Consider the following 14596-nt stretch of genomic DNA (forward strand, 5'->3'; position numbering starts at 1 on the left):
CTTATTATTCGTCAGTACATGGAACACGTTCTAGAATTGACTTGATATTAATAAGTCAAATTCTACTCCCCCTGGTTACAGAGGCTACTATCAGCAATTGTGTTTGGTCAGATCATGACATGATGAGTATAGATCTAGAGGGAGTTTTAAATCCAGGCAGAGTTAGGTCCTGGGCCTTACATCCTAAAATACTCCAAAATGAAGTTTTTAAACAACAAATTGAAGGAATTCAGAAAAATAAATAAGGGCTCTACAACCAACCCAAATATAATTTGGAGCTCTCTGAAGGCTTCCATTAGCGGATTGATAATAGCTGAATCTTCCAAAGTTAAAAAACAATATAACCACACACTAGAACAATTGAGGAAGGAGATAGCCACAATTCGGGAACAGGTAATAAGAGACCCTAGGGGAGGCCCAACCAAGTTATAAAAAAAAAAAAAAAGAGGAACTTAACCTGTTGCTTGAAAAAGAGGCTATCTCCTCATTCAAAGCGGTAGATAGTAGATACTACACCTATGGCAACAAGCCAGACAAATTGCTAGCAAACAAGTTAAAAGACATGACCAGAGCTAGCACCATTCCACAAATACAGCTGGCAAACGGTTTAGTTACTAATGACCCTCTCCAGATAGCTAACGAATTTGCTAACTATTATAACTCACTCTACAATTTGCCACAACCTCAACGTGAGATAGATAAACAGAAATAACTAGATAGTTTCCTGGATAGTAATACACTAAAAAAAATCCCCCAAGAAGACCTTGATCTGCTCAATGCACCTATAACATTTCAGGAAGTTACCCTAGCTATTAAGGAATTAAAGAGAAACAAGGCCCCTGGCCCTGATGGATTTCCAGGCTCCTTTTATAAGGACCTTCAAAAAACTGTAGTACCACAATTAGTAATTATCTTTAATAATATTTTGCAGGGGATTGACATACCACAAGACATATTGACTGCGAGGGTGACAGTTATACCAAAACAGGGGAAATGCAAACAATATTGTCAAAATTATAGGCCAATCTCACTAATAAATCAGGACCTTAAGCTATTTACCAAAATACTGGCAAATCGATTGGCTACCCCCATCAAAAATTTAATGAACACAGATCAAGTAGGATTTATAGCACAAAGAGAGGCCCAAGACAATGTAAGAAAGATTATAGATTTGATAAATTTGGCATCAAATACAGAAATGCCTTCTCTGTTCCTCACCTTGGATGCAGAGAAGGCATTTGACAGGGTCAATTGGGATTATATGCTAGCAGTCCTAAATAAAGTGGGAATAAGGGGTCCATTCTATGTAGGATTAAAAAAGTTGTACTCCACTCCAGATGCGTTTATCAGACTTTCGGGATACCAATCAAAGCGGATAACAATCAGAAATGGGACCAGACAGGGCTGCCCATTGTCCCCATTATTATTTGCATTATGCATTGAACCCCTAGCACAGAGAATTAGAGACAACCCCAACATAACAGGAATTAAAGCAGGTGGAAGTGAATATAAAATTTCACTATTTGCAGATTACGTCATCCTCGCAGTCACTAGGCCTTTACTTTCCCTCCCAGTAATATACTCAGAGATAGGTAAATTCAGTGCAATGTCGGGTTACAAGGTGAATGAGAGTAAATGTGAGGCCCTGGATGTCCATCTACCCAATCACACTAAAAAATTATTAGAGATTAATTTTGCCTTTTCCTGGGCAAAAACATCCATCAAATATTTAGGCATACACCTTTCACGTAATGTGCATACTCTATATAAAGAAAATTATTCAGTTATATTTAACCAGGTTAAAACATTGCTAGCCACATGGGCTAAACATCAACTCTCATTATATGGCAGAATTATATCTATCAAAATGACGATACTACCTAAAATCCTTTATTTGTTTTGCTCTCTCCCAATAAATGTACCGGTAACAGAGTTACAAACTATGCAGAAGGAAATCTTCAAATTCATATGGCAGGGGAAAAGGGCGAGAATCAACAAAAATACTATGTCCAGACATAAATCAGGGGGGGGGAGTAGGGCTACCAGATCTAATATCCTATTATTATGCAGCTAGAATGGCCCAAACTATCCAATGGCACAGAACGACAAAGACTCCACAATGGGTTCAACTAGAAACTGATATCATGGAAGTAAAAAAACAACACTTTTTTGACTGTGTTAAATAATAGCAGTCAGTTTCCTTCACATGTGTGTGTTTCAGTGCCTGCCTGCCTGCCAGGGCACAGCGTCACCCCAGTGCAACTCATATCTGGTGTAACAGTAGTGTACATATCTGATGTTTTAAAGCACGTTATTCCAAACAATTTAGGAATGTTAGGTGATTTATGCCCTTTATGGATTAAAACCAGACTCTGCATCAACTATGTAATTTTCCATGGGAGTTTTGCCATGGATCCCCCTCCGGCATGCCACAGTCCAGGTGTTAGTCCCCTTGAAACAACTTTTCCATCACTATTGTGGCCAGAAAGAGTCCCTGTGGGTTTTAAAATTCGCCTGCCTATTGAAGTCTATGGCGGTTCACCCGTTCGCGAACAGTTGCGGAAGTTCGCGTCCGCCGTTCGTGAACGCAAAATTTTAGGTTCGCGACATCACTAATTGCAATGTGTTGAATAATTTTTAATGCATAAATACAAATTTAATTTTAATGTCCCTTTAAAGTCAGTTACAAAGCAATAATATTGAGTCAAAGCTGAAGACATCCTGTGAGCCAATGACAAGAAGCATATGTCCTTAGCCACTAATTATGAACTAGCTCCCAGTAGTGCATTGCTGCTCCTAAACCTATCAAGGTTTGCTTTTCAACAAAGAATACCAAGAGAAAGTACATTTAATAATAAAAGTAAACTTAAGACTTAAAAAAAAAACATGCCCTGTCTGATACGTGGAAGTTAAATTTTTGTCTTTCCTGTCCTTTTTTAAAATGGATATTTCAGAGGCTTGGATTTCAGTTTAATTTAGATAAAGGGACTTTAAACATTTTAAATGTGTAATATAAAATGTTTAATTGTTTGTAGTAAAAAAAAAGTTGCATTGTACATTATTTATTTATTTTGTCTTATTTTCTTGTCATTTATTTCTGAACTTTCTGATTCCTGTTAAAAAGTGCAGACTCCAGACTAATACTGCTTAATTCCCCAGTTCCACGTCATTAGTTGCATATTCTTGTGGCCCATTTATACATGTTCCTAATTAGCATCTGCAGAGAAAGACACCTAGGTTCCAACATGCAATGGACACTAAAACTTTACACTTTCAGTATTTAAACAACAAACATAATTTTAACAAAATGCATCTGTATTTTATACTCAGTCTACTCTGTGCTTTGAATATATCATTCTATCTTGCATTTATTTTGTGTTTAAGGTACCTTTAATAGAGCTTTACAGTTGTATTATTTTATCTTGAAGTTTTATATTATTAACATGTAAATCAACCACAATTACATATTACAGCTTGATTAAGGTCTTTTTCATTTCATGAGATCCGGGCAGCCTGTTCACTAACTTAGTCCATTATCAGACATAACAGCTAGGTAGACATATGGGGGCCTATCTATCAAGCTCCGAATGAAGCTTGATGCCCCGTGTTTCTGGAGAGCCTGCAGGCTCGCCAGTAACAGCAGTTATGAAGAAGCGGTCACAAAGACCGTTGCTCCATAACCTCTCCGCCTGCCCTGAGCAGGCGGACAGACATCGCCGGAAATCAACCCGATCGAGTACAATCGGGTTGATTGACACCCCCCTGCTGGCGGCCGATTGACCGCGAGTCAGCAGGGGGCGGCGTTGCACCAGCAGCTCTTGTGAGCTGCTGGTGCAATGCTGAATACGGCGAGCGTATTGCTCGCCGTATTCAGCTAGGTCTGGCGGACCTGATCCTCTCTGTCGGATCAGGTCCGCCAGACTTTCATAAATAGGGGCCATGAAGTGAAAGATTTGAATCTGTCTGACAATTGTTTTGTATAATAACAGCTGGGTGTGAATCCATGACTAGCCACTCTTCGGAAGCTTATTTACCCAACAGAATACTGTCATCTTCATCACTTCCTCTGCGACAACGCTCAGAGAGACCACCCTGGTGTAAGTATCAGTGTTGTAGGTTCTTAGTTTGTTTCTTTTTTATTGCATACAATGTATTAAATAACAAAAAAGGCACAACACATCTCCAAAAACCTTTTCATACAGTTTCAGTTTGCAATCACTAACATTTTTCCAAGAATTATTTCTTCACCAGCAAACGTATTTATCTAAGTTGACTAATAAGACATGAAGTTGTGAATTGTCCATATGAAAAGACACTAAACACCTCTTGCTCAGGGTCAGACTGGGAAATCAAACTTTAACCCCCCCCCTACCTTGCATACGGCCACTTTTCTGCCACCACAGGCTCACACCCCCTTGTCGGGAGTGGAGCAGCCTTGAAAAAATGTGCTATGCATGTACACAAGGCTTGTTCTGTGACCTCCCTGATCAAGGATGTGGCCCTAAGGCAACGCTGGCCCACTGACCAGCCAGAAAAAGTCCTGGTATCCCGGTGGGCTAGTCCGGCACTGCTCTTGTTTCTGTGTAAAAAATGTGCTCTGTCCCACACTCCCTAGAGAGGCCAAAAAGCAAATGATGTAACCTTCAAATGCTGCAAATCAAATAACTGGTTTAGGCATTTTGGCAGCAATTGCAAAGCCTAGGTTACAGATTTTACTTTTTGGTCTCTCTAGGGAGTGTGGAACAAAACACATTATACACAAAACATGTATGTATTTCATAGTTGCATCACTTATAAGCTTAGTTCAAGACCCTTGTTTGTGAATAAATTAGTATCGGACAAATTACTACTTATTTGTTAAGATGAACATGATAAACACCCATTTCATTCATGTAATTGGCAAGAGTCCATGAGCTAGTGACGTATGGGATATACAATCCTACCAGGAGGGGCAAAGTTTCCCAAACCTCAAAATGCCTATAAACCACACCCACAATTCAGTTTTTACAAACGTTGCCTCCTATGGAGGTGGTGAAGTAAGTTTGTGCTTGATTTCTTCTATGATAAGCGCTTCTAAGCATTTTGAAGCCCAATTCCTCTCAGAGTACAGTATTTGTCAGAGGGATGTGAAGGGAGTATTGCCTTTTGATTTTATGGTTTTCTTCGCAGGAAATTTTTTCAGAGGTTCTCTGTTATCAGTCATAGGGATTCATCTCCTACCTCCCTTTTCAGATCGACAATATACTCTTATACCATTACCTCTGCTGATACTTTTTCAGTACTGGTTTGGCTATCTGCTATATGTGGATGGGTGTCTTTTGGTAAGTATGTTTTTCTTATTTAAGACACACTCAGCTATGGTTTGGCGCTTTATGTATTAATATAAAATTTTAAATATATGTATTTTACTTGTATTTGCCATGAGTCAGGTCTATGTATATTTCCTTCTGCAGACTGTCAGTTTCAGTTTGGGAAGCATGTTTAGGAAGTTATGTCTTACCTGGGGTATAGTCCTTTTTTCAAATTGACTGTTCTTTCTTTTAATTTTTGCGAGCAAAATTAGGCTTACGAGGGTGCAAAATGCTGTTATTTATTGCGTCATTCTTGGTGCAAGACTTTTTTGGCGCGAAGGTACGTTTTTGATGACGCAAGTTCGTCATTTCTGGTGTCTTAGTTGACGCCATGTTTCCTTGCACGAAGTTGCGTCTGTTATGACGCAAGTTGCGTCATTTCCAGATGTTGTTGGCACCAAATAACTTTTCAACTTCCTTTTGCGTCGTGCATCATACTTGGCGCCAAAAAATGTAGTTTATTTTTCACCCCACTTCCTTCTATATGCTCAGAGGGCTATGCTGTTTGCATTTTTTCCCATTACTGAAACTGCCATATAAGGAAATTGTAAATTTTGCTTTAATGTTGTTTTTTCTTTTACTTTTTGCAAAATGTCTCAATCTGATCCAGTCTCAGAAGCAACTCTTGGATCCCTGCTGCCTGATCACAGTTCTACCAAAGCTAAGTGTATCTGTTGTAAGTTAGCTGAGATTATATCTCCAGCTGTAGTATGTAACAGTTGTCATGATAAGCTTTTGCATGCAGAAAACGTTTCCATCAGTACTAGTACAGTTTCTGTTGTCTTTCAACATCTAATGTACATAATATCCCTGTTGATGTGAAAAATTATATTGCTGATGCGATAGAGAAGGCTTTGTCTGCTATTCCGCCTTCTATTAAACGTAAAAGGTCTTTTGAAACTTCTCATAAAATTGATGAAATTTCTAATGACCGACAACATACTAAAATATCCTCCTCTGATGAGGATCTCTCTGATTCAGAAGATCCTACCTCAGACATTGACACTGACAAATCTACTTATCTTTTCAAGATTGAGTATATTTGTTGCTTGTTAAAAGAAGTGTTGGTTACTTTGGATATTGAGGAGTCTAGTCTTCTTGATATCAAAACTAGTAAACGTTTAAATTCTGTTTATAAACCTCCTGTGGTTACTCCTGAGGTTTTTCCAGTTCCTTTTGCTATTTCTGATGTGATTGCTAAGGAATGGAATAAACCTGGTGGTACTTTCATTCCTTCTTCTAGGTTTAAAAGGTTGTACCCTTTGCCAGCGGCTAGATTAGAGTTTTGGGGAAAAGTTCCCAAAGTTGATGGGGCTATTTCTACTCTTGCCAAACGTACTACTATTCCTATGAAAGACAGTACTTCTTTTAAAGATTCTTTATATAGGAAACTTGAATCTTATCTAAGGAAAGCTTATTTATATTCTGGCTATCTTCTCAGGCCTGCCATTGCTATGGCTGATGTTGTGGCTGCATCAACCTTTTGGTTGGATAGCCTAGCGCAACAGGAAACAGATCCTGATTTGTCTAGCATTGTTCGTTTGTTTTAACATGCTAATTATTTTATCTGTGATGCTATTATTGATATAATCAAAATTGATGTTAAATCTATGTCTTTAGCTATTTTAGCTAGAAGAGCTTTATGGCTCAAATCTTGGAATGCTGACATGGCATCTAAGTCTAGATTACTATCTCTTTCTTTCCAAGGTAACAATTTATTTGGTTCTCAGTTGGATTCAATTATTTCAACTATCACTGGGGGAAGGGAGTTTTTTGCCTCAGGATAAAAGATCTAAGGGTAAATCTAAAGCTTCTAATCGTTTTCGTTCTTTTTGACAGAACAAGGAACAGAAAACCAATCCTTCCCCTAAAGACTCTGGTTCCAATTAGAAACCTTCTTCAAGTTGGAATAAACCCAAGTCTTTTAAGAAACCAAAGCCAGCCCCCAAGTCTGCTTGAAGGTGCGCGGTCCTCGATCCAGTTGAGCTGGTGGGGGGCAGCTTGAAATTATTCCAAGACATTTGGGCAGATTCTGTTCAAAATCAGTGGATTCAGAGTATTGTCTCTCAAGGGTGTCGAATAGGTTTCAGAGTAAGACCTCCTGTGAGAAGATTCTTTCTCTCTCACGTTCCACCAAATCCGGTGAAGGCTTTTCTGAAGTGTGTTTCAGATTTAGAGCTTTCAGGGGTAATAATACCAGTTCCGTTTCAGAAACAGGGTCGGGGATTTTATTCAAATCTATTCATTGTCCCAAAGAAAGAAAATTCATTCAGGCCAGTTCTGGATCTGAAGTTTTTGAATCGTTTTGTAAGAGTCCCAACTTTTAAGATGGTGACTATGAGGACTATTTTGCCTTTTGTTCAGCAAGGTCATTATATGTCCACGATAGTATTACAGGATGCATATCTTCACATTCCGATTCATCCAGACCACTATCAGTTTCTGAGATTCTCTTTTCTAGACAAGCATTACCAATTTGCTGCTCTTCCATTTGGCCTAGCAACAGCTCCAAGGATCTTTTCGAAAAGGTTCTCGGTGCCCTTCTATCTGTAATCAGAGAACAGGGTATTGCGGTGTTTCCTTATTTGGACAATATCTTGGTACTAGCTCAGCCTTTACATTTAGCCGAATCTCACACGAATCAGCTAGTTTTGTTTCTTCAAAGACATGGTTGGAGAATCAATTTACCAAAGAGTTTCTTGATTCCTCGGACAAGGGTCACCTTTTTAGGTTTCCAGATAGATTCAGTGTCCATGACTCTGTCCTTAACAGACAAGAGACGAATGAAATTGGTTTCAGCTTGTCGAAACCTTCAGTCTCAATTATTCCCTTCAGTGGCTATGTGCATGGAAGTTTTAGGTCTCATGACTGCAGCATCGGACGCGATCCCCTTTGCTCCTTTTCACATGAGACCTCTACAGCTTTGTATGCTGAATCAATGGTGCATGGATTATACTCAGATATCACAATTGATATACTTAAATCCCAACATTCAACTCTCTCTGGCTTGGTGGTTAGACCATCGTCGTTTAATTCTGGGGGGCTCTTTTGTTCGTCCTACCTGGACTGTGATCACAACAGATGCTAGTCTTTCAGGTTGGGGAGCTGTCTGGGGATCTCTGACAGCACATGGGGTTTGGAAACCTCAAGAGGCGAGGTTACCAATCAATATTTTACAACTCCGTGCTATTTTCAGTGCTCTTCAGGTTTGGCCTCTGTTAAAGAGAGAACCATTCATTTGTTTTCAGACTAACAATATCACAACTGTGGCATATGTCAATCATCAAGGTGGGACTCACAGTCCCATAGCTATGAAAGAAGTATCTTGGATACTTTCTTGGGCAGAATCCAGCTTTTGTCTAATTTCTGCGGTGCATATCCCAGGTGTAGACAATTGGGAAGCGGATTATCTCAGCTGTCAGATCTTACATCCTGGGGAGTGGTCTCTCCATCCAGATGTATTTTGTCAGATTGTACAGATGTGGGGTCTTCCAGAAATAGATCTGATGGCTTCTCATCTAAACAAGAAACTTCCCAAGTACCTGTCCAGGTCTAGGGATCCTCAGGCGGAGATGGTAGATGCTTTAGCAACCTGCTTATATCTTTCTGCCTCTAGTTCTTCCTCCAAGAGTGATCTCCAAGATCATTATGAAACAATCGTATGTGTTTCTGATAGCACCAGCGTGGCCTCACAGGTTTTGGTATGCGGATCTTGTTCGGCTGTCCAGTTGCCAGCCTTCGCCACTTCCTCTAAGACCAGACCTTCTGTCTCAAGGGCCGTTTTTCCATCAGGATCTCAAATCGTTAAATTTTAAGGTATGGCAATTGAACGCTTAGTGCTTAGTCATAGAGGTTTCTCTGACTCAGTAATTAATACTATGCTACAGGCTTGTAGTCTGTTTCAAGGAAGATTTATTATCAAGTTTGGAAGACCTATATTTCATGGTGTTCTTCTCATAAATTCTCCTGGCATTCTTTTAGAATTACTAGAATTTTACAGTTTCTTCAGGATGGTTTGGATAAAGGTTTGTCTGCAAGTACTTTGAAGGGACAAATCTCTGCTCTTTCTGTTTTATTTCATAGAAGGATTGCTAAGCTTCCTGATATTCACTGTTTTGTTCAGGCTTTGGTTCGTATCAAGCCTGTTATTGAATCAATCTCTCCTCCTTGAAGTCTTAATTTGGTTTTAAAGACTTTCAGGCTCCTCCTTTTGACCCTATGCATTTTTTGGATATTAAACTACTTTCTTGGAAAGTGTTGTTTCTTTTGGCTCTCTCTTCAGATAGAAGAGTTTCTGAATTATCTGCTCTCTCTTGTGAGTCTCCTTTTCTGATTTTCCATCAGGATAAGGCTGTTTTGCGGACTTCGTTTAAATTTCTTCCTAGGGTTGTGAATTCTAACAACATTAGTAGGGAAATTGTTGTTCCTTCCTTGTGTCCTAATCTCAATAATGCTCTTTAAAGATCTTTGCATTCTTTGGATGTTGTAAGAGCTTTGAAATATTATGTTGAAGCTACTAATGATTTCAGGAAGACTTCTAGTCTATTTGTTGTCTTCTCTGATTCTAGGAAAGGTCAGAAAGCTTCTGCCATTTCTTTGGCATCTTGGTTAAAGCTTTTGATTCATAAAGCTTATTTGGAGGCGGAACATTCCCCACCTCAGAGGATTACAGCTCATTCTACTAGATCAGTCTCCACTTCTTGGGCTTTTAAGAATGAAGCTTCAGTTGATCAGATTTGCAAAGCAGCAACTTGGTCTTCTTTGCATATATTTACTAAATTTTACCATTTTGATGTATTTACTTCTTCTGAAGCAGTCTTTGGTAGAAAAGTTCTTCAGGCGGCTGTTTCAGTTTGATTCTTTTGCTAATGTTTTAAGTTTTTTTCTTTCAATTTATGAGAAAAACATATTTTTTGTAGATTTAATTTTTTCAGCGGAAAATGGCTGTTTTTATTTTATCCCTCCCTTTCTAGTGACTCTTCTTTGGTCTTCCACATCTTGGGTATTTCTATTCCATACATCACTAGCTCATGGACTCTTGCCAATTACATGAAAGAAACTTACCTGATAAATTCATTTCTTTCATATGCATTCATTCTTCTGTGAATGAGATTCATATAATTGCCCACAGAAATGACACTCAAAGTGAGACCTTAGTCTGAGCTCCAGTGTACTTCTACTTATTTGTTAAGATGAACATGATAAACACCGATTTTTGTGTCGCAGCCTAGAACTGAGGGGCTGCACCAGGCCGGTTAATTTGTTATTATTTTTCTTTTCCTGACAACATAAGTATTTTATTTGCATCCCTAGCTTACTACTATTGTGCTAACTGTGTTTTGCTCTAAGGTTACCATAGTGAGGAGCTTGTTTTATGTATATAGGAGCCATTTATATGCAGTGAAATAAATGTAATGGTTATTCCTCAAGTATGATTATGACTATTAACAATACCTAATAATCTTTACATTTGCTTTTACAGACAGCAGTGGGCCTTCCAGCACCGTGTCAAGTGCAGGTCCTTCCTCTCCAACCACTATAGATCTTTCTGCACGTTTTAATTTTAATGATAAAATAACACTCAGTGAAGATCAGCGGAAAAAAATAAACCTAGAGGATGTCGTCCAGGCTCAGCAATCAGCAGGAGAAAATTCCCCCAACAGTCAGGGTGTGTGTAAGGAGGCGGCTGTTTTGGAAGAATCATTATGCAGTGAGCTTAAATATCTTACACAGCCAGCTTCTGGTGAGGTAGCAGCCGCTATATGTCCATGTACAGAAGATCAAATGCACTATGGTGTACAGCCCCCCGGAGAGGCATCATTTCCAGATCAGGAGCAAGCTAAAGGATCTTACTCAATCCAAAATGGCAAAACTGATCATCAAATGCAAACCAGAGAAGAGTTACCTTTAGGAGAACAGATGGTAACAGAATTAATGCTGCCAGGTGCCGAGACAGTACTGTAAGTTATTCATGGCAGGCCAGTGCACTATATATTTGGTACTCTAAAAAAAAATACTTTAAAAACAAAAAAAATCACAACACCTTGTTTACATCTAAACTGGAATTTTAATGGCCTTACCAGTTGTCTTACACTAAAAGTTTCATCAAAATAACTTGCGTCGGATTCAGTGTCTATGCTTTTCTTCGCTTGATGACAGTTTACTGTTCATTTGACTGCAAGGGTTAAAGGACAGGGTACTTTTTGCATTCATTATGACCACTCAGAATAAAGGAACACTTGACTCAAAATATTGCATAGTGGTTCAGGCATCGGCGTTGGCTGTATCTGTCATCTTCTGGATTTATTTATTATTGGATAGTGCTGTTGCATACCACATCTGTTACCAATGTGCTAGTCAGCTGTATCTGACAGGAAATTAATTTGCCAACTGAAATTCATTTTCAATAAATGAGTGGCCCTTGATTAATTGTTTGTCTTTCAGAGATTTGGTAGCCAAAAACAGTATGGATTATCTTCCCCCTGTGGATTTGACAGCATGAAAAAAACATGTAACCAACTCAAGACTCACTATTTGTTGTGTGCACTGTGTTAAATACACAAGTTCTTTATACAAAGGGAAATCAGTTGGCTGCTTCTTAAGACTTTTCTCAAAACTCTCAGGCGTGAAGAATAATAGTCATACATTACTTTTTTTTCTTCTTCTTTTTTACATGTTTTTGTTATTTAGCCCATTTGACATTTCCTCCTGGCATCAGTGGGAGTCTTGATACTATGGCTCACCAGACATGAATTACAAAAGAGGATATTTACAAAGAAATGGCATAAACATCAACAGATGCACTGTTTTAACTAAAAACTACTGAGCATTTATATTGTTTTTCATTTTCAGTCAAAGTATTGTGCACTCTAGAATGCAAACAACTATTTCTGTACATGCCATCTTCAGAAATCTTCATGGCATTATCTAATTATCAGTGCTTTACGGTTGATATGAAATTGCTTATAATTATAAAAAAAAATTCTCATTTGAGATTTAGACTACAGGGATACATTGTTCATTTGTTAGGATCAGCATATTTTCTTCTTCAGTTTTTTAAAAATGATACCCATGATTTATATTATGCCATCCTAGACCCAATCCGAGTTTAGCCTGGATATTTTCACTTATCTGAGCGATAAGCTTTCTCTCTTTTTTTTTTTTATTTTTGGATTAAGAATAATGTATGTATTTTTATATTGTGGAATAGTCATTTCTTGATATTGTTCTACAACATGTGAACATTTAAAAAGGAAAAAAAAAGCGAAGAAATGGTAAGAATGTGATAATTGTTTGGAGGACCGCTACCAAACAGTGCTCAAATACTTCAGCTAAACGAATATGGCCTCTTGCACTAAGCTGAAAAAGAGACCCTGGTGAAACTTTACACACACTGCAAGACTTCTTATACAGATTAAGGACTTAAAATATTTAAACCAGTTTATTCCTATAAAGACCTCTCTGGGTGACCACTTTCTCCTGCCATTTTATAGAACTGATCACTATTTGCCAGAATTTCAGTCCATCAAATTTTAAAATATTGACGACTCCTGTAGTAACTGTGGGTTAGGCTAATTTGCACATGTTTTTATGGTATTGTAAATTGTGCCAGAATGTTATTAATTAGAAAGATATTTACACTGAGAAAGGTTAAGTAGCCATGGGTAAAGTTCATCCTACACACAATATGATTGTAGGGAGAGCACACTGCCAAAAGGATAAATCTTTTGGTTTTTAAAAGCTTTATATCAATAAATATTGTAAAGTCATTTGTGGCATTTAAACATTTTTTTGTTTAAATGACACAGAATGCATTGTAGTTCCAGTAAAAATACTTGAATACTTTTGCTGCAATGGGAACCTGATTACTCTTAATCAGGTTCAGGGACTAGTTTTAGACAAAACCAGATTTAGGTGCCAAAAGACAATGGAGGAGCTCAAATACTCTGTTTTCATGAGTAATGCTTCCCATTGCTGATTTAGCAGGAGGAACTTTCGGATCACTAAGTAAATGGCTTCATGATCTGTGAAATATGCAGTACACACTGGTGTGCAGATCAGAGCCATTTTGTTTGCTCAGTAATCTTTAGATTAACTTTATTGATAGTGACCACTTAACAAACACAGACGCATCCTGTATGTTGTAAGCAGTGGCAAATTATGGCTACTGGTTTTAAAACAAGGACATCTTTCTATGGAAATTTTAAGTTTGTTCTCTATAATCTTAAATAAACATTTTAGCAATGAACTATATATAAAAAAAAATCTACTGGTGACAAAGGAATATGATTTTAAAAACTTGATTAGCATACAGTCATATAATATAAAAAAAATAGTTTATTATTACTACAGAAATAAAGATTTCCTGTAAAATCAGAAGCCTTAAGTATTGCTGTTAAGAACTGCTATTTGATGTACTAAATATTTTAAAATAGCCTAGCAATTACAAATTAAACTAGATTAATCTATATTATATCAAAAGTATCTGTGTAAAAAGTGTTTTAATTTATTTATTTATCTATTATACACAGATAATACAGCACTGTGCTGCAAACAGAAATTGTCTACTTATAATATATCCATGTTTGTGATGTGAGGAAGTATTGTTTGAGGACATTCATAAGTGACTGACTGACTACATTTTTATTTTTTTAGATCCCACCTAAGCTTTGGTTTTGAAAATAATTGTAAAGTGGAGTTTGTATATTAGCTTGTTAACGTTTCTGTAATGTAATGTTCTCTTGCCAGAGCTTCTTGTTCAAGTTGTATGTGTGTTTATTTCTTGTTTTCTGCTGTTTTTTGTTTTGTTTTTTTGGATTCTGGATTCATGAATTGGTGAGTACAAAACTTAAAAATAAAATAAGGGGTATAGAGTTGATTTGTAGAAATGTCCATCAGTCTGTTCTGTGCAGTGTAGATTTTGGACCAAGTAGACTGTGATCCATTTAATAATGTCATATTCAGAACTGGAGGCTGCATTACCTATATCCACTTGCAGTATGTAGAATCTTTTTGAGACCCCCGCTTTTTCCGTATATACTGTGCTCATTTGAGCTCTGTTTCTAAGGATTTAAGCATTTTTGGTTTAGTTTTGCCCCCTTCCCATTACAGTTTACTGAAAAGGATCTAGTGCTGTTTGTGTTTTGGGCTGCAGCATGCAGGAACCCTGATGCATGAGATTATCCATTGAATTCATTTATTAGACTTCATTGGACTCTTGGCCTTTCTGCCCCAAATTATACTTT

General features: G+C 37.7%; 1 protein-coding gene across 3 annotated transcripts in view; it reads left to right on the plus strand.

Moving 5' to 3' along the window:
• PPIP5K1 (diphosphoinositol pentakisphosphate kinase 1) overlaps nucleotides 1-14239 on the plus strand; it is a 488970-nt gene extending 474731 nt beyond the window's left edge. For all 3 annotated transcript variants that reach the window (XM_053717727.1, XM_053717728.1, XM_053717729.1), the window contains 2 exons: nucleotides 3990-4097; nucleotides 10834-14239. In XM_053717727.1, the coding sequence (XP_053573702.1) occupies nucleotides 3990-4097; nucleotides 10834-11315 (590 nt within the window). In that variant the 3' untranslated portion in view covers nucleotides 11316-14239. The remainder of the gene's footprint in view (nucleotides 1-3989; nucleotides 4098-10833) is intronic.
• Nucleotides 14240-14596: the final 357 nt, after the last annotated feature.

Source organism: Bombina bombina, chromosome 6 (assembly GCF_027579735.1).
Source record: "Bombina bombina isolate aBomBom1 chromosome 6, aBomBom1.pri, whole genome shotgun sequence".
Taxonomy (NCBI): domain Eukaryota; kingdom Metazoa; phylum Chordata; class Amphibia; order Anura; family Bombinatoridae; genus Bombina; species Bombina bombina.